The following is a 20,891-nucleotide window of genomic DNA, read 5'->3' as shown; positions in this document are numbered from 1 at the left end:
ACTGTTTTCTATGGTGGGGTCCACTTGAACTTTAGATCTATCTAATTATTTTTATCATGCCATAAAATGATCTCTCCAAATGGATGGACGGTATGGATACAACACACGCATCATGGTGGGGTCCACAGAGCTTGGTGACGTCACTTCAGTAGCAATTTGGCTACTGAATCTGCGCCCGATCCTGCCAAAACGGGTAGGCCCCATTAAATGTATATACCGAATTCCCGAACCGTCCGTGTATGCACTGTACAATGCCCCTGTTGGCGATTAATCGAGACGGATTCATTCCATAAAAAGAGGGCTCAAGAAGAATATGTTCCTGTAAGGTGTTCCTAACCATAAAATATAGTAAATTTGATATATGTGAGCCGATCATGATGTATGTAGGAAATCCAACCCGTCCATTAGATGCATCCCCTCCATTTATACCTAAATTGATAAATAAAGAACGATCCATGTATTACGTGGGCCACACAATAGGAAAAAGTGGATAGTGAATTTCCACCCATTATAACCTTACGACTCTTTGTGGGGCCCACCTTGCTATATTTTCAGAAATCAGACCCATCCATTGTGTGTGTATCTCCTGGATAAGGCGTTCGAAAATCATAGGATATTATAAAATGCATGTGGGGCCCACAAAATGATTTTAGTTGTTTTGGGATGATTTTACAATGTTCCAGATGGCATTGCCCATGCGAGATTCAGGTGCGGCTGAATTTTGGAACAGACCATTAATAGAAAGTGACTTACGAGATTCACGGTTAAGATATCTAACATAAGTCATCATGGGGCCCACAGATCTCGAATGTACAGTAAGCTACGGTAAGGATGAACTCATAGGAATTCATGGAAAAGAGATTACCTACATCTTAATTAGTAGCAGTATTTAAGACGTTTCAATTTCTCACATATCCCTTATATATTCTATATATAATATAAGGGAGTGAGATCTTTCAAACGTGCACCCTCTCTTTCTCTCATCCATGGCCTTTTCACGTCTCTTTTTTCATCTTCTTCTCTCTCTTCTAGCCTCAGGTTCGGCTTATGGTCGAACTGGGCCAAAATTTCTGGACCCTGTCGTCCTGGCCCAGCAAGAAGCAGATCGAGTCGTTGAATTGCCGGGGCAGCCACAGGTGAAATTCCGACAGTATGCGGGGTATGTGACGGTGGACGAGAGCCATGGAAAGGCATTGTTCTATTGGTTTTTTGAAGCGACTCATAAACCTCAAGAGAAACCTCTCCTTCTTTGGCTCAATGGAGGTATTTTTCCTCCCTTTTTACTACGATTTTAGTCCTGATGTGTGTGGGGCCCACCGTGGTGTTTGTTTTAGTGCCATCCTGGCTGTCCGTTTGCAAAATCCAACCCGATACATCTTTCAAAATAAAAAAGCACCCTGATACCGTAGATTCCAGATGGTATGGCGGTCCACCGTGTTGTGTATATTGCTATCTTTGGTTTGTCTCGCCTGGATTTTGGATAAGGTGCATTCTTGATATGTACGGTGAACATTGGGAGGAGTTCCAGATGGACGGTTTGGATTTCAACTCCACGTCACGGGTGGGCCATATGAAGCTCACACTTATGTGATCATTCTCCTTATATCTCCTGTATGTTTAAAACTCCATTTATCTCCCGTAGCGACTATTCATGACGTACTTTGTAATATGGAACATATGCATGATATCTGGGCCATTGGTCAGGTGGGTCTTTTACTGGTGGTCTCGTAGGCCACGTCTTTGAAAATAGACGGTTAGATGGAAAGAAAAAAAGGAGGACCAATGGCCTACATTCTACGTACGTGTAGACCACCTAATTAGCGGTTCGTTTTAATTTTTCCCGACATGGGATGATATCATGATGGCTCCCACCTGATGATCGGTTCAAATACCTCACACGGGTGAATCTTTCTTTGCCAGATCGTCTAAATGATGGACACCATAGTGCATGGAGCATAAGTACCGGAATATCACATTCATAATATGATCTCAGCCGTTTGATATGCCGATTGAATATGGACTGCTTACCGTTTTCGTTTTAAAGGTCCGGATTGTTCGATCAGGTGGTGATTGGCGATGACCATCAGTTAGAAATAGGGATAGTCAAATACTATCATACTCTGTCAGAATGTAATGGATGATACGCAGGCAGTTATGAATTAATCAGAAATTGCCTACGCTGCATACAAATAATTCAAACTAGACCGTTTAGTTTGGGTTAATAAATGTCAAGCGTACCATTTTTAAGTGCCAGCGTATCAAGCGTCACACACAACCAGAGTATCAGAAAACTCCTCCTGGTGGTAAGCTAACACCGCTGTCATGTGCTGTAGCAATCTCGAACGCGATATTTTTTTTAGGCATTTCGTCTTCGTCTTCTCCCTACGTGATGGAATGTTGAAATCCCTCACCTGAGGTTTGCTAATTCCACACGCGTGTGGGAACCCTTCCCATACATCGCAGTCACACGTGCCAATATGGGCACAAGTACGCCAGGTCAGATCTTTCCCCCAGGTGGGCACTCTGTATAAATCTTCTGATCTAAAAATCAGGACATTCACACCTCAGATAGGCCACAATATGCAATATAAAATCAACATTTTTACAACCGTCCATTTCTTTTGCATTCTGGGGCCACATTAGATGTCAGTTGTTTTTATTTTCAGCCGAAGATCTAAAAAGCTAATCCCTTCTGATTGTTCCGATCTGGCACAGGTCCATATCCGCAGTGTACATGCTGGGCTCCACACGCGTGTGGAACTAGCGAACCTCCACTTATTTAATGAACGTTGAACGATCCAATCAGTTTTTACTATTCCAATATTCTTCTAACCAAAGGAGCAGATTCCGCGCGTCCATGTCATTCTGAATTCGTCTTATACAAGAATCAGATCGGAACCGTCCATTTTTGTGATGGAGCCATTTTCCAAAAATCAGTACAAATCGACATTAAAAGACAAAAACCAGCAACGGATCCTAAGAAAAGGCCCATTTATCATACGATGAAGATTTCTATTAAGAGAGTTTATTTATTTGACGCTAGAGTCCACATGATGTATGGTTTAGATCATCATACACCAGCGATGTGTTATAAATCTGGAGTTATGGAAATGCCAATTCGTTCTCACGTGGCTACGTATCAATCTGACCGTCCATTCAGATCCTTTCAGATGGACATCAGTGAACAAAATACTCAACGGTCCACATTCAGTGGGGGAAGTGACTTAAAGTGATATATAGGATTACTTAATATGTATGAATTTTGACGCAAAGGCAATCTATAATTGGTACCGTTAGATGGACGGATCTGATTGATGCATCACACTGCCATATGTACCATACAGTTGCGGTACTACGGTAAACAGTGCTTCACGCTCTTATTATATGGTTGACGTATTTCTCATCTTTGGTTTTCTACGTTAAGCCCTTGTGGATTGACCATATATTTCCCCTATTCTATATTCTACATTGAAATTTTCTAAATAAAATAGAATAAAAATTCTTTTCTTGGGTGACTAAAAGATCCTCCTTCATTACTATTTTCTTTTAATCTTTTACCTACACCACCCTCATCAAGCGTTTTCTAAATATAGTGTAAGTTCCACCCTCATAAAGGGTTTTCCTAAATATAGTACAAGTTTTGACTTACAGCACCTCCATAAAGCGTTTTCTAAATATGGTAGAAAATCACTGTTTATAGAAAATCACTGTTTTCTAAATACGGTAGGAAATCACTGTTTCATGGACTGACAAATAGGGACCCGGATTGCGTCCTACCCCGGGCAGGGTTCTGTGGGGCCCACTGTGATGTAAGGGCCTGTTTGGGAGCCTGGATTCCGAACTCCCTGGATACGAACCCCCCGGATTGGAAACCCCCTGGATTGGCATGTTGGCACCCTGGAGTGTGAATCAACTTTAATTCAAAAAAAGCCTATGCATGATATATTTACAAGGGTTTGAATTTAATTACTAAATCAACTTTAATATTCCTAATTAGTGAGATATATAATTTTTGATACTATGGTTGTGATAAGCCCGCTGAAATATATGCTTTGCCTGAAAATGATGAAATTCCAAGTCTCGGATGGACTGCAAGCACAAGATCATGTTTGAGTGACTAACCAACGATTTTTAATCTTTGATTAATATGGACAATGTTTGGACAGTGCTGAACAATGTTTGGACGGTGCTGATCATCATTAGTGGGTCATGTGCCCAATAGAATGATAGTTTAAAGTGACACACATGTTCCACCTGCAACTATTGAAATGATTTTAGGTGTAATCCAAGCTCTCACCATGGATTGCAAACCCCCTCAAAGAGGGGATTAGAAACCCCCTGGGTTTAAAACCCTGAATATTACGCTGTCAAACAACCAAGGGGATTTGAAACCCCCTCCAATCCCCTCCCATCCACGGTGCCAAACGACCCTAGAGTATTTCATCCACGCTATCCCTTTTCTCAGATTATTTTAAGGTATGATCTTAAAATTGGATCTATACTCTTGCTTCGATGGTAGACTCTCGGGAGTTTCAACACCCGGTCAAGGGTTCGAGTGTCCATAGGTGATGAAATCCAACTATGGCTTGAGTGTGTGGGGGTGTGTGTGTGTGTAAAAAAAATTAATAATAATAAAAAGTGTGATCTTAAAAACAAAGCAAGTACATAGCTCCAATGGACCACACCAAAAGGAAGTGCAGTGATAATGACACCCACCCTTGAAACCTTTCTAAGGGCCACTGTGATGTTTTTCTTTTTACCATCTAACCTATTCATAAGGTCATGAAGTGAAAACACAAATATCAGCTTGATCCAAAACTTCTTCGGCTCCCAGGAAGTTTTTACTGGTAGACGTTCAATACCCACTTTGTGGTCCACTTAAGACCAGTACCTTCCTCATTTTTTGGCTCATTTCTTAAAATGATCTGAGAAAAATGAAGAACGGCATCGATAAAACACTTACATCACAGTGGGCCCCACAGAGCACTGCCTGGGGCAGGAAGCATTCCGGGTCAGGCAAATAGGTCTATCACAAGGTACTCAGACCCGCTGGTGCTTATGGCCCCGATCCGATTTTGACAAGTTTTTATTAGGCCCACTGAGAAATCAAGTCAAGTCCAAGTCATACCTTTTGGACCTGGTTAAAATCAAGTTGGATCTGTTTATATTTATGTGATGAATCTAACTAAAGTCGGGTCAGGTTCACGTCATTAATTAGTTTTAATAGATAAATTATAAATATTTAGTATACATTGATTATTCTGATAGAAAATTAAATTTCTTAAGCTTTACACACCATGCTGGTATTAAAATTGTATATTGTATGGGCCAGTCATGCTAATGCTATTATTTTTCATGAACTCAACAATCTAGATCCAGAGAACTAAGTGTACTTTACCTGATCAAATCCTAATTTGTGTATAAAGACTAGACCCGGGAAATTAGCCTGGGCACGAGTAGTATAGAACTGAATCCATTGAAAACAACAACATGGCCCCTTTCCTATATTCCTACATCCAATGCCTAACTCTACCTCTACCTCTCACAAAACCTTCACTTAAACCTATCCATTAGATGCCTTTTTTATGTGGTCAGGTAACGGCTATGGCATGATTTTGTCATGTTATGCCATTTTTTCAGGCAAATATTAACCATATGTTTTGGACAAAATGAAAAATGCAAGAGACTGTGTTTGGCGATGCGTACAAGGGAGGGTATTATTTGTCTTTGGGCTAAAGGCTAAAGGCCAGAATGTTCTTTGGTGAAACTCCAATTTCTTTCTAAATAAGCATTTTGAGGCCCACCCATAATCCAAAAGCTAGGTTGATCCAATAATGAGGTACGCCGCACCATGGGAAATAGCACATTCCAACTAAAGTTTCCAATTTGAGTCATATAAGTGGGGCCCACACTGGTTAGATTGTAATAAAGAAGGGCCACTTATTGATGGATTCGAATTGTCTTAATACATGGACAACAATACATACATACAGCCTTTTTTTCTTTTTTCTTTTTTCTTTTTTTTTTTTCTAGATTTAGTAATGTCTTCATATCGTTTTAGATTGTATGGTCCGGCTGATTTTTGCGTTATCCCTTAACCTAAAGAAGACCCATCAAATGCATGGTATGTCCGACATACATCATAGTGGGGTCCACATAGCCTGACCTTATGAGAAGTTACCATGAAGTCAATCTTATAGTACCACACGCGCGCGCGCACACACGCACACACACACACATATATATATGGGGAAATGGTTCTATGCGGTCCGGCTTATGGGAACTTCCCGTGAGGTCGAGCTGTGTGGGCCCCATTGTGATGCGTGCCGAACATCAACACCGTGAATTTGATGGGTCCCCTTTAAATGATGGGATATCCCAAAAATCAGCTATACAAGGAACTCAGGTAGGCCATACCACCTAAAATAATGTGAAGATATGTCTAAAACATATAAAAGAACTTGGTGGGGCCCACCTAAAATTCGAATTCATCTAAAACTTGGTCTACCCCCTCGTCCAAGTGGGACACACATAATAGGTGGGCTGGATTTGTGAACCACACCTCGATGGGCCCAACAAATGATTATGAATGTTTTAATGGGAGGATAAACCCTCTCAACCTTTGTATGTAGTGTGGCCCACGCCAGTCATGGATTTACTTGATTTTTAAGCACGAGGCCCACAATGGAATGTTGTATCTGAATGATGAGGTAGATGTTCAGCATGCATCATGGTGAGGCCCACACAGCTCAACCTCATGGGAAGTTCCCATGAGCTCGACTGCATAGAACCATTTCCCATATATATATATATATATAACACCAAATAACATGAATTTCATAATATATTGTACCAAGTTAGACTAATTATTTATGAAATATTGATATGTTGCACTCTACGCCATATTTTAGAAATTATTTAATTTTAATATATAAACCTGAAGATATTCTTCCCTCCAGGCATTACCAATCATATAGGTAGATATTTTCTACCTACACCCATCAGTGTCACTTCGTACAAGTGTATGAATGGTGATCACAGAAAGATTCCCATAATAACATAGAGAAAAATCATTTCTCCACAATCAATGCCATAGAAAGAAAAAAAGCACTAGATTATTTATAAACAAAAGAAAGCAAGAAAAAAAAAAAACTAACATGCCCACCCGCGAGATCCAAACCACTCGTCAGGTGGACCCCACCACCATTCTAGTCCGGTGCGCAACGAACTGATTTTCTATGGACTCAAAACGCATGCGAGAGCGCTACATCTCCTCCCCCACCAACCCAAAACCCTTTCTCAGGCTCTCGCAATCCACCAAGTAAGCGAATCCATAAGCCAAGTTCATCAAGCTCGCCTCGTGCAGCTCCTTCGTCGAAGTCGCCGTCGCATCCGTCGAGAAGAAAACCCTAAAACCCCTCACGAAAGCATCCCTTGCTGTAGTCTCGCAGCAGAGATTTGTCATAACACCCGTGATTATCACCTCCTCAATCCCTCTTTCTTTCAAGATCGCCTCCAGATCCGTCCCCTGGAATCCGCTGTATGTGCTCTTCTGCACCACCGTTTCGGTGCTCCGCCGCCCGATCTCTTGCATGAGCTCCGATTCGGTGGTCCCATCAAGAATGAGATCGTTGTTCCACCACTCAGCCAGCATGCCGTAGTCTGCGGGGGATTGGTGGGCATGGCGGGTGAAGAGCACAGGGATTTCGGTGGTCCGGCAGAGATGGATGGTGTTCTTGAGGGCGGGAAGGATTGGGGCTGAGATGGAGGTGAAGTAATTCTGCATGTCAATGACGAGGAGAGCAGAGGTTTTGGGGTCGGGATTTCTTTGTTTGATGGCGTATTTTTGGTAAGAATGGGTGGATTTTTCCATTGATGGAGAATCAGAGGACCAGAGCTCTAAAAAATGCGGGGGGTGAAATGTTCGGTTCAAGAGCGTTCGTGTCCAATTCATGTGTATAATGTATTTAAATAAGAGGAAAACTTTGACACCCTGGCACACTTTGATGGATGATACACAGATAATTAGGAATTACTCAAAAGTTGCCTACGTGGAATACAAATAATTCAAATTTAACCGTCCAAACTACCAGTACCTTGACTGATGTATTATGAACCGTATATTGCTCTTATTTGGTTACCGGACTATTAGATTTCTTGACATTTTCTGGACGGCTAGAATTGAAAATTTTTTAGGTGGTCTCATTCGAACAACAAGTGTGCAACAATCAGAAGTTAGAATTGGTAAAATAATCTGATTTTCATATTATGATATAACGAGAGTGTCTATGTGTCGTTTGTGCCATTTCTAAGTGCCTTTGTATCGTGCTTCATGCACAACTAGTGTATCAAATAACTCCTCATTTATGAGAAAAGTTTGATAGTCTGGCTGAACGATGAGGGATGATACGCAAGAACTTGAAAATTATATGCACAGCATATAATTCAAGTTTAATTGCCAAAATTGTGGTTTGGAGTTGGATATATGATGGACTAAAAGTTAGGCTTATTTGATAATCTAACCATCAAATTGGAGGGGGACCATGGGATGGACAGTTGAAAATAAAAATATCCAATGGCTCTTTTAATGATTAAGTGTCCACATATATGTGGTTAACTAGTTTGATTTTGGGATTGTGACTCAGTGTCGATGGGTTCCACCATTTTGTTAGATTAACTTTAGTTAACACATGTTTTTAGTGTACCATTTTTATATAACTCTCTTAAATAAAGAGAAATGATCCATATAGCCAGTTAAATTTACTTTATGTGTTTTAACTGTCCATTATGCCCACTTAGCTTTTCTTTCATAATTGTGGAGAAACATGGCAATTAGATGGTCCTAAACATCCATTGTTAGTAATTTTATTCACCCACATTTGTATGTAATAGACGGTTTGAATTGCATGATGCATAAGATGCATGTTTGACCAATTTTCTACTAGTAATCTTAAGGGCAGGGAACACTTAAGTAGTGAATTACTGAACATGCAAATTTTGTTAATAACATGAGTATCCCTATATATATGTTCGTTAGTTAGTTGTTCTAAATCCTACCCGTTATGATGCGAAAAAATGAAACGGGGCATGGTTACATAACCCGAAGGTATTCTTCCATCGACGCAATACCAATCATGTAGGCAGATATTTTCTGCCGACACTCATCAGTGTCATTGTACAAGTGTTTGAATGGTGATCACAAAAAGATTCCCATAATAAGAATGAGAAAATAAAAATAAAAATCAACAAATCATTCAAACTGAATGATAATAAGACGAAGAAGCAGGGTTTTAATATCAGGACTCACTCAGACGGTTGGAATCGTTTGGATTGGAACCGGCAACTAAAATGAACTGGGCCACCTTAAATCCAGGTTAATGAAGCCGTTAATCCTTTTCTTAGAAAAAATGCAAGATCACCAATCACTATGCTAACAGCAGATTACTTATTTATTCTTTTTATTTTTCATATTTAGAGATTAAGTAGATTTTTTGGCTGATACGGTCAAATAGGATTTGTTAAAATTTTTCCATTGGATTGTATTTAAAATAAAATTTCTATTTAATTAGACGGCTTGGATAATGCAATTAAAGTGTTTGTTTAGTTACACGCCGATCATAGATTGGCCCGTGATTTGGACGGTTTGGATATAGGTGCATGCATGGCACGTGCATAATTTGTGTATGCATGCGCATGATATAATACACTCTCATAGAGTAAGGTGAAATTCCTCCGGAAGAAGGAATCTTATCACTTGCTTTTTTCAAATAGGAAGCTGATTGGGTGGGCAAACACCACCCAGCTAGGGACTCGTAGCACGCAGCACCTACATCATCACTTGTCAGCGCTGAAAAACTCTTTGGACCTCACCATGATATATGTGTTTTATGGACGGCATCCATCCATTTTGCCATATCAGGCCCACCGTAGAAAATGTTTATTTGCCATTCAAGCTGTTGATTAGGTTATACATACCTCTTGAAGGAAACCTGATGTACAGAGGGTCGTGGACAGTTACATGGTCAAGATGGATGAGAAAAGGTATGGTTGATGATAGTAGTGATCCAGACCGTAGGACCTTAAATCAGGTGTATGCAATCCGGAATGCATTATTCGACCTAAAATATATGATTTTAGGATAGAACGAGCTACTTTAGCCACCCAACCCAGCCATGCTAGGTTGCCCAAGTTGGATTTGTGAAATACCGCCAATTCGATGGTCGTTTCCTATTTTAATTTCATTTTTACCATAAATAGTAAGTTTTAGTTTGATTATAACTCTTCATCCGTTGTGCTTTAGGAGTTGCACCCAACGTGAAAAGAGCTTAGAAAAATTAGGAGAGTGGCTTGGTGAAGCTAAATATGGCACTTACCGTTTTTTGCCCAAAACCTTGCGCACTAGTAGACATCATGACCATCTATAAATAGTAAGTTTACTATTTATAGTAAGTCATGAATTTTAGGAGCTTTAGTCGTAGTTTGACTCTAATTTCTTTCCCATTGCTTGGTATCCCTATTTAAAGGGTTGTGAACTCGTTTTTTTTTTTTTTTTCATTTATTTATCAATTTTGAATATATTAGATTTATTTTTATTTTCTTGCTCTCTTTTCTCGTGGATTCGAGAAGTCTCAAAAGTTCCATAGATTCGGAATAGTTATCCTCACGAGGAAGACGATGCTCACGTCCTCCCCTGCGTCAGTTTGGTATTAGAGCAAGTTTTTCCTCAGATCGATAGCTTCTAACGACAGGTCGGGCAACAATCTCATGGATGATGCTTTAGGGAATTTACCTTTAACGACAGTAACTTTCGAAACGGTGCAGCAAAAGAATCGGTAAACCATGCAACAGTTGTAGGCTTCCATCGATCGCATGGTGGATCACTTGGCAGAGGCCCTAGGGCAGCTCTATGTTCATGGTGGTGTTCCACCACTAGTAATTGCTGAAATTCGTAATCACACTGATCATAGGGCGATGCTATCAGTGAACCACAGGATGGATCAAGAATTCAAGATAAAGGTCGATCTTCCTAGTTTTAATGGCCGACTCTACTTCAAAGACTTCCTCGATTGGTTACTTGAAGTCGAATGTTTCTTTGACTACATGAACATCCTAGAAGAAAAGAAAGTTAAACTCGTGGCCTACAAATTGATGGGCAAAGCTTCAGATTTGTGGGAACAACTTTAACTCGAGTGAACGAGACAGATGAAGGCGCCAATCCGCACGTGGTCGAAGATGAAGAAGTTATTTTTCATGAGATTCCTCCTTACTAATTATGATCATGTATTATTCCAACAAAATCAAAATTATTGGCAAGATAACCAATCATTAAAGGGTTATGCAGAGAAATTCTATTATTTGTCGGCGAGAGGTGACCGGGTCAAAATGAAGTTGCAACAGACCACAAGATTCATCAGTGGTGAACATGTGACCCCTATGAGAACGGAGAACCAACTGAAGACTAATAAAGTGGAGGGACAATCTCTCATAACTGAACAAGCATTTGTTAAACAATCTAAAGAAACGGAAGATATATATCCTTTAGTTGAAAAGAAAAAAATATGTGAAGCTTGTGAATATCCTCGAGGATTTGGAACCAGTATTGAAGGAGTTCAAGGCGGTTGTGCTTGATGAATTGCCTAATAAATTGCCTCTCATACGAGATATACAAAATCACATTGATCCCATCTCAGGTGCAAGTCCTCCTAATTACTCACATTATCAGAAAGAATATAAGATCTTGAAGGCAGAAGTGAAGGAACTAATCAATATTAGTCAAGTCAAGGAAAGTATGAGTACATGTATTGTGTCAGCTCAAGAGCTTAATGCCAATTATAAAAAAAAAAGGCTAATGAACATCGGCGTCAGGAATTATCTCAGACTCCTGTGCGAAGTCTCTTAAGTAACTCGAGGATGAGTTTTTTTCAAGTGGTGGGGTCTGATTTAGAACGTGTCACAGATACGTTCCTAGCATGGTTGGGCCAAAAGAAGGTGGACCGTAAATTGACCGTAACTTTTAATCTAGGTATCGTTACGAGGCGCACAACCTATCAATCTTTACTGAAAGCGACCATCTGAGGTGAACCGACCTACAAAGTGAGTCGTATCTGTCTGTTTTGTCAGAAAATGCGTGCTTTTAGCTCAAAAATGAATTTTTAGAAAATTTTTACTATATTTAGTAATTTCGATTTTTTAATATTTTTCTATTTTCAGAGTTTTAGATTTTCTTCCCTTTTAAAAATAATTTTTAATTATACTAGGATTCTTCTAGAGAAAGTTTATTTGAAATTTAATTTTTTAGAAATTAGACTTTAGAAGAATTTTATTAAAGATAGAATTTTGATATTTTTGGTAATTACGAATTTTAATTTATTTTTTCTTTATTAATGGTGTAAAGAGACACATTAGATCAATAATTCATCAATCAATTTTAAATTTATTAAAACTTATTTGTATTTTCTTTCTTTCTTTTCCCGTGGATTCGAGAAAAGTTCCGTGAATTCGGAATAGTTATCCTCTTGAGGAAGATGGTGCTCGACCTCATGTCCTCCATGCATCAAAACTACAAATAATATATATTTTACACATGCACCCTCACAAACCCACACACCCGAACACACAATAATAAGTACTGGAACCCAACCTCTAGGTGTGTGAACTCTCAAGAGTTCACAATTGAGCCATGAGTGGAGACCCAAATGTCAGCTTCCCTAAGAAGAAATCTTTCTGCCACATTTTAAAAATCATGCCTCAAAGTGAACGGGCAAAATAGATGAACAGTGCGGATAAAAACATATATCACTGTATGGCCCACAATGACTATATAGTTTTGAGTCCCCAACTCTTCATGGTGGACTCCATTGCACCCAACACCACCATTTTGCTAGCTCAATTTAAAGCATGAGCAAAAGATCCAAAGCTCAAGTAGACCGCATCACAGAAAATAGCATCGTTGAAACCTTACTAGGGCCCTCTGTAATGTTTATTTACCATCCAATCTATTGATAAAAACATGCATCACGGTGCGGCTGACAATGACTATGCAGTTCGAGTACCCAGCTCATCATTGTGGGCCCAATAGCACCCAACACCACCGTTTTACTAGCATAATTTAGGGCATGAGTCTAAAATTGAAGTAGATGCGAAGCTCAAGTAAACCACACCACATGAAATAGTGGGGATAACGGCACCCATTGTTGAAACCTTCCTAGAGCCATTGTAATGTTTATTTTCCATCCAACCCATTGACAAGGTAACAAACATGTGCCCCAGTCAAAACTGTCCACACGATGGACCCCTTGCAGATCTTTTATAACTAAAAGATGAAACTAACACTCTTGTTGATGGCCACAAAAGTGTCCAAATTCAACGGATATCATCCATTAATAGGAGGTTTTGAATTGTCCAATCTGATTCTCCAGATGGGCAGATGATTGGGACAATCTGAATTCATTCAAATGTCATGCACGTCTACACTAGTTGAATGCATGCATGTGTAATGTCAATGATTTCATGCATTGTTCTTAGAGTATTGTTTCTTCCCCATGAAGAAGGCGCTTTTACATCTTTTTATATTGGCTATGGACTTCTACTATTCTCTTATCTTTAATGCTTTCCATATATAATTAATCCGTTAGTATTCTCATGCTTTCTTTCTCCATGCCATAGCACCATATTAATTATCCGTTAATCATCTAATATGGACTCTTGCATCAACGTCTCTTTACATTGTGAATATCGGGCCCACACCTGATCTTCCATACGGCAGGCCCAACTTAGTAATAGTTTTTATATACATGACATGAGCTATATACAATGCATTTTCGACCATGAAAAATTCAGAGTTTTTTTTTTCCTTATCCTCCACTGCCCCAAGTGATTTTGTGTAGTTGAAAATATACTATATGGTTCTTGCAATGCAAGCAATCATCACCCAAATGAGTTAGATTTTTTTAATTTTCTATATTTAAATGCAGGACCCGGTTGTTCTTCCATCGGGTATGGAGAGGCAGAGGAGCTAGGGCCTTTCTTGGTACAAAAGGGAGTACCGGAGCTCAAATTCAATCAGTACTCTTGGAACAAAGGCAAGATTTCTCTAATTCATTTTTCATTTTCTAAGGAAGAGTTTCCATTTTTGGTACAAGATCTACTCTAAATAATATAATAGGTGATATTTCATTAACCTACTAGTGTGAATTTGTATGTATATGAGCTGAACCATCCAAAGTGGTAGGTCCCACCATGACTACGTATTATCAGTTTGCAAACGCACATGCACACGCGCACGTGTGTGCGCGCACGCACACACACACACACAAAAAGTACTAGATATTCCATCTATGGTCAAAACAATAATAAAATGGTACATTTTTGGGAAGGCTAAGATCATCACATGGACTAGTCCTTTGAAACCTTTACGTGGATATAAAATAGCATACCATAACGCCCACTACATGTGGCCCACCTAATCATTCCTTTGTGTGAGCGTGGGGCCCGCTTCCATAGTTTAGTCAGATCTTGTAGCAGAGGATTTTCTTAAACATTTTTTAACCTCCCCTTCTAAATCTTCTAATGGAGGACAAATGAGGCACTAAATATATTTTTGGATCATTTAATTTTTCTTTAAAAAGCAGGTGGGCTGCTTAACTGCTAATCTTTTAAAAAAAAACATATATTTAATGGTCATGATAGCTCCATTTCCTCTGCCCCACCTTCTCCACCCACATCACCAAAAAAAGAAAAAAAAAGAAAAAATCATTAGTAAATTCTTATAGGAAAATTTTCACTTGGGCCTTTATAGAAGTTTAACTAAATCATCTTGATGGGTCCAAACCAGCTCATTAGCTGACTATCTAGGCCCAGGCCCATAGTTTTTGACAAGTAGGGCATAGCTGGGATCTTTTGTGGGCCATTGCGTATATCAAACCTATCTAATGTGATTCCCACGATTTGAGCTGTTCGATTGAGCTAATGCATGCCACATATATAATGTCAAAAAGCCCGAGTATCAACCTTCACACTTTGCTAGAGCGTGGAATAACTGTTTGCTTAGCCCTAACCCACCTTTGAAGTCGTCGGACCAGTTGAACCATGGTTCGACCTCACCAACTGCAATACCTGACCTTTGTAGAAATAAAACATCATCTTTCTAATCTAATATGTATCACTGATGAATTTCAATCTTTTTTTTCTGTTTTTTTTCATTATTCAGAGGCCAATTTGCTATTTGTGGAATCACCCATTGGAGTAGGATTTTCCTATTCTAATACAAGCTCTGATTTAAATGAACTTGGAGATGCCAGCACAGGTAGACTTGGTATCATTTTTTAAAATTTCTTTAAGCATTTTTCTTCATTTATTGTATTATTACCTCTTTTTGCTTTGCCTTTTTTTAGCTAAGGATGCATATGCGTTCCTTGTCAACTGGTTCCGAAGGTTCCCTCAGTACAAATCCCATGACTTTTACATTGCTGGAGAAAGCTATGCAGGTTTAAAATACTTTGATATTTTAATATTATTATTTTAATTTAAATAAATCTTGTAGTATTTTTTTTAATCTTGTTTTTAATGTTTCTGTTCTTTTGTCTTTTTTCAATTTAGGGCATTATGTTCCGCAGCTCTCTGAGCGCATCTTTGATGAGAATAAGAAGGTTTCCAAAGAGAAATATATAAACTTCAAGGGCTTTATCGTAAGTTTTATTCGCTTTTAGTTTTTTATAAAAGAAAAAAAAAACATTTTTTCACTTTTTTTTTTAGAGCAGGAATAATGCAATACATGCTTCTAAGATCACCATGGCCTAATACACCCTTTTATACATCTTCTTAATCTCTTCAAGTTCTTGAAACAGACTCTTTCCGGCAAGGATATTCACAATTAGATTCTAAACATGAAATGAGGATGCTAGATTTGACAGTATTAAAACATGGAATGGGTCAAGGCCAGAATCATGGTATGCAATGTACTTTTATATGTGAGAGCTTGATCCTGTAAAACATTGCAGAGAAAGCTCTCTCTGTAACTCTCATTCACCTGCGTGTAAAGGTTATTGGCACCATCATAAAAGTGTACATTATTCACATACATGTAATTCTTGTTGAACTGTATCTAACTTCTTATCAAGTGAGTCCCACAAAGATGATGGGTTGCCCCATAAAATAAGTCTGCAAAGCATTAGTTAGAACAAATATTCTTAGTGCAATCAAGCCAAAGTAATCAATTGCAATCAATCGAATAAAACTATTAGATAGTGCTTGATTATAATCAACCTACTCTGTTACATTGCTCTAGTGGGAGTTTTGTGCTCTCATTGCCGATTCTAGGTCCAGATAAATAAGTGCTACATTAGGTTGGCAAAATAACATACCAATCCATAGCTCAAATAGTAGAGTGAGTGAAGATAACCTCGTTTTAACACAACACAGTGGTCTTGGTATCCATTCCCAAGTGGGGTATGGCTAACAGTGTGGTGTGTGTACTAATGAGTTAAACAATAATTTTTTTTTCAAAAAAAGAAAAAAGAAAAAGCGGGCAATAGATGTCAAATATACCATAACTTCCAAAATAAATAGCTTATTCAAATTAATTGAGATAAAAGGTTAAATGATGTGACGAAAACACATTGCAAGCCAAACCATCGAAAACAATAGACATTTCAAATTTGCATGCCTAATGATTAGATTGGCCTTATTTTTAGGGCATTATATAATAACTAAATTAAAAAATGTATAAATCTCTAAATTGTAAGTATGGAAAACACCATTGGTTTTGATGATTTATGTGACACTGGATCACTTGGCGTTAGGAAATTAAAGCCCTTCAAGTTTTTCTAACTCAGATTTAAATAAATCTACCGTGTAGATTGGGAACGCACTGATGGATGACGAGACGGACCAGGATGGGATGATCGACTATGCTTGGGATCATGCCGTCCTCTCCGATGAAACGTACCACACCATTAAGAAATATTGTAACTTCAGTAAGAGCTCCGACGAGCAACTACCCGAATGCACGGAAGCCGTCAACACATACTATTCTGTTTATGACATCATCGACATGTACAGCTTGTATTCTCCCATCTGTGTGGACCCCAACGCGGCCACGTCAAGACGGTTGCGGAAGATTGAAGGCATTGCACCGAAAGTAGTTGCGAAGTCTGTAAGTAATTGCCAATCACTCGTTGAGATGGAATTTTTAGCCCATCTCTGCAGAAAATCATAAACTGAGAACAATGGTGTTTTTATCTTTTTCTGTAGGATGGCTGGCATAGGAAGCCGGCAGGCTATGATCCATGCGTTGATTATCATGTCGAAGCATACTTCAATCGGCGCGACGTGCAAGAAGCTTTACATGCTAATGTAACGAAGATCCCTTATGCTTGGACTCTTTGCAGGTAAGCTGAGTTCGAAATATACTAATTTTGTGATTCGACTCACTTAATTCAGTGAGTCAATAGGGTTAACTCGCTCGTGTCAGTTTGTCTGACTTTAAGGGTGGTGGATTTGATCTGTTGAAGGAAATATAAAATGTCAGGCACAATGCCTGATCAACCAAACAAAAACTACATGTGGGCCCATCATCTGATGATCTCAACTGACCATATGGTAGGGGCCCCATAATCTCCCTCATCGGATGGTACATACCATTTCAATTTCATCATGTCAAATGTGGTCTAACAATTGTAGCCGTACATTTCCATTGGATGGCTAGGATCATCAGATGGGCTTGACATGCTTCACGATGGGCTTCGACTGATATACCCAACAGGCCTTTAAATTGAAAGGTTATTTTTGTCATATATCAATCATGATGGGACACACCTAATGAACGGACTGGATCTTCCAATTAAAAAAAAAAAAAAAAAATCATCAGGACTTGGGCCTTGGTGGGCTTGGTTCTGGATTTTAACAAGCCCGGCCGGTTGACAGCTAATGTTCACCGTGCCTTGGGTGCATGTTAGCATTTATACTGTAGAATTGCTAACTTATTCTTGAATTTCTATCTTATTACAGCGACGCCATCGAAAATTGGAACGATGCACCTGCGTCAGTCCTTCCGGTTATCAGAAAACTCATAGCTGGCGGCATTCGGGTTTGGGTTTTCAGGTGAAGCCTCTCTACAGAGCAAGTTCCATAGAAAAAATTCAGCTTACCACTAAGGTGGGCCAACTGACATAGCTACGATCATGTGGGCCATGGGAAAGAACAGGTCCAATATGGATTGTTCAAGTTCTCAAGGTCGTCCTGATCAGATGATCACAACCATTCAAGTGCCTGCTAAAATGGATAATAAGACCATATTTATTTCCAGGCCCTTATTTGAATGGCCTTTGTTGATCATGTGGACCCACTTAAAAATTTTCAATGCAATAAGGTAAGAAGAAATTCTGATCATGTGGACCCACTTAAAAATTTTCAATGCAATAAGGTAAGAAGAAATTCCAATTGGGTCATCTCGGCTTTCAGTTTTAGGCCTCAATAAATAAATAAAATCCTACATGTTAAATTCTCATCTTCTTTTTTAATCTTAAATGAAATTTTGTGTTTTTATTTATTTATTCAGTGGAGATACTGATGGAAGAATTCCGGTAACTGCAACAAGATACACATTGAACAAACTTGGATTGAACATCACTGAGGATTGGAATGCATGGTACAACCATCAGGAGGTAATGATCTTAATTTACTTATTTTTATTTTGTATTTTTATTTTACTTTTATATTCAAATAAAAATTTTCCTTGCTTTCTTTCATTTTTTTGGGTGATTTTCTAGGTTGGCGGATTTACAATAGTTTACGACGGATTGGCATTTGTCACCTTGAGGGGAGCGGGCCACCAAGTTCCAACATTCGTTCCAAAGCGCGCACGCCAGCTTATTAAGCATTTCTTAGCCAATAAGCAGCTGCCAAAGTCTCCATTTTGATTATTTGATTTAGGGGCCTGTTTGGGTTGCCACATGAAAATGAGTTCATCCCATATTATTTAATCATAATTATGTATTAGAGATCATTTTTTTGGTATGAATTAAAAAATATAAACAACATTTTATAGAAATTGTGATCTTTAATACATAATTGATTCATTAAAATGACATGAACTCATTATATAGTGGCAGCCAAACAGGCGCTTAGGTTTTATAATTTATTTATGTTTTAAAAATTATATTTACTTGTTTTTATGTTTTTATTTTTTAGTTTTTCAATATAGTTATTCTATTTTTAGTTGAAATTAACTGTAATTAGATGCCTATTATCAAAATTAAAAAAGAAAACTTGATTTTTTTTTAAAATTATTTTTTTGGATTCTAAGTTGGAAACTTTTTAATTTTTTTAAAGGTAGATCGCATATATGTGCTACCATATGTGCCAACGTAGCTGGCAGGTACATCATGTTCAAGACATCCATCAGGTGGGTCCCAACGTTTGGATTTTCTCAGTTGAAAATTAATCCGGTCCATTAAGCAGGTCCAGGTACAGATAGTTGGATTAGCAAGGTCGGTACAATTAGAAATAATACCATTCAATTACTCTCACGGTATTGGAAGAACGTTAATTGTATCGATTTGGATGGACGAGATGCAAAACCTTATCTCTAGTGGACAAATCTGACCATTCAGTTGAGACGGAGAGATTTTACCTTCTCCCAAGAGATAACAATCTGGAAGACGTGACAGATTTGGATAAGAATCCATTGGAATTTGGACGGATGCCCTATGGTCTTCTATACAGGAAAAATATCATTTAATATAGAGGTTTAATATAGAGTGAAGCTCCATTCCATTCACATATTCATGCATCAAACAGTAATGAAATTGCTTGTGAGATGTAGCTCACATGAATGTGGAATGGGTCACAACACTTGTTTGTCGAAATATGATCATTTTTCCGAAAGTAAAGAGGACTTGGTGATTTTGGAATCATCTTATAAGTAATTTTATATTCAATAAATATAATAAATTAATAAATCAAATGTTCCATAGTTCAAGTGGTAGTATGAGCGAAGATAACATATCAAATGTTCCATAGTTCAAGTGGTAGTATGAGTGAAGATAACATCGTTTCAAGTTAGTTGTGCCTGAGAATCGATACTAAGACCTTAGTATTGGAATGATGTTATCTTCACTCAATCTACCACTTGAGCTATAGATCAGTATGCATTCCTTTGGCCATAAGTTAGTTTGCAATTTGCCATTCCACCCTACTCCTTTACCCCTCAACCTTACTCACCCCCTAATTGTGGAGCCCACCTTGATATATGTCTCTTAAATCCTCACCAAAATATTTTAGGGTATGAACCTAAAAATGTAGCAAATCCAAATCTACATAATTCATTGTTAAAAACTTTTGATGGGCTTTTGAATGAAGCTGATATTTGTGTAGGCCTTTAATTTCATCCTTGTGTTCTAATCAAGGAGCTAATATTTGTGTAGTCCTTCCATCCTTCTGTTCTAATCAAGGAGCTAATATTTATGTAGTCCTCTCATGCAGGTCATTACCTTAAATATATATTAAGGTGTACCCTAAGAAGTTGAACCCCAGGAAGTTTTTTATGGTGGGCGTTCAATCACCCCTACTTCCAATGGTTTTTATTGTTAAAAAAGATGTCTTAAATATGAAAAGTTCTGGAAAAAGTTTGACTAGTCAAAGCAAGTTCGACTCAAAGTCCATCAACAATGTTTCTGAAATTTCCAAGGTCTTTGACCAGTCGAGGAACAGGCTCGACCAGTCCAGGGTTACGCAGATGATCCGCGGATTCTACGCAGACTGCATAAATTTGAGGCGGTTTCAGAGAGGTGCATAAGTGGAGTTTCCAAAACTATAAATAAGAGCCCTTAGGGCCATTCTAATGGATGCATAAATTTAAAGCGGTTTTAGAGAGATGCGTAAGTGGAGTTTCC

The 20,891-nt window shown here is 38.5% G+C and overlaps 2 protein-coding genes across 3 annotated transcripts; one reads left to right on the top strand and one right to left on the bottom strand.

The window, feature by feature from the left end:
* Positions 1-959: 959 nt before the first annotated feature.
* Positions 960-19,222, top strand: LOC131242926 (serine carboxypeptidase-like 34). 2 transcript variants are annotated; one of them, XM_058241903.1, is made up of 10 exons: positions 960-1,263; positions 13,974-14,081; positions 15,209-15,304; positions 15,393-15,485; positions 15,598-15,686; positions 16,856-17,152; positions 17,251-17,387; positions 18,007-18,099; positions 18,557-18,662; positions 18,768-19,222. In XM_058241903.1, exons 1-10 carry the CDS (start codon positions 987-989, stop codon positions 18,915-18,917), a joined length of 1,446 nt encoding a protein of 481 aa, XP_058097886.1. In that variant the 5' UTR covers positions 960-986; the 3' UTR covers positions 18,918-19,222. The 2 variants fall into 2 exon arrangements, with proteins under 2 accessions (XP_058097886.1, XP_058097887.1); XM_058241904.1 differs by lacking the exon at positions 18,007-18,099.
* LOC131242927 (nicotinamidase 2-like) lies at positions 7,087-7,980 on the bottom strand. The gene has a single exon (XM_058241905.1). The coding sequence runs from the start codon at positions 7,952-7,954 to the stop codon at positions 7,265-7,267; it is 690 nt and encodes a 229-aa protein (XP_058097888.1). The 5' UTR covers positions 7,955-7,980; the 3' UTR covers positions 7,087-7,264.
* Positions 19,223-20,891: the final 1,669 nt, after the last annotated feature.

The sequence above is a fragment of the Magnolia sinica genome, chromosome 4, assembly GCF_029962835.1.
Source record: "Magnolia sinica isolate HGM2019 chromosome 4, MsV1, whole genome shotgun sequence".
NCBI classification, from domain to species: Eukaryota; Viridiplantae; Streptophyta; class Magnoliopsida; order Magnoliales; family Magnoliaceae; genus Magnolia; species Magnolia sinica.
This window is presented reverse-complemented; position numbering and strand designations above follow the sequence as displayed.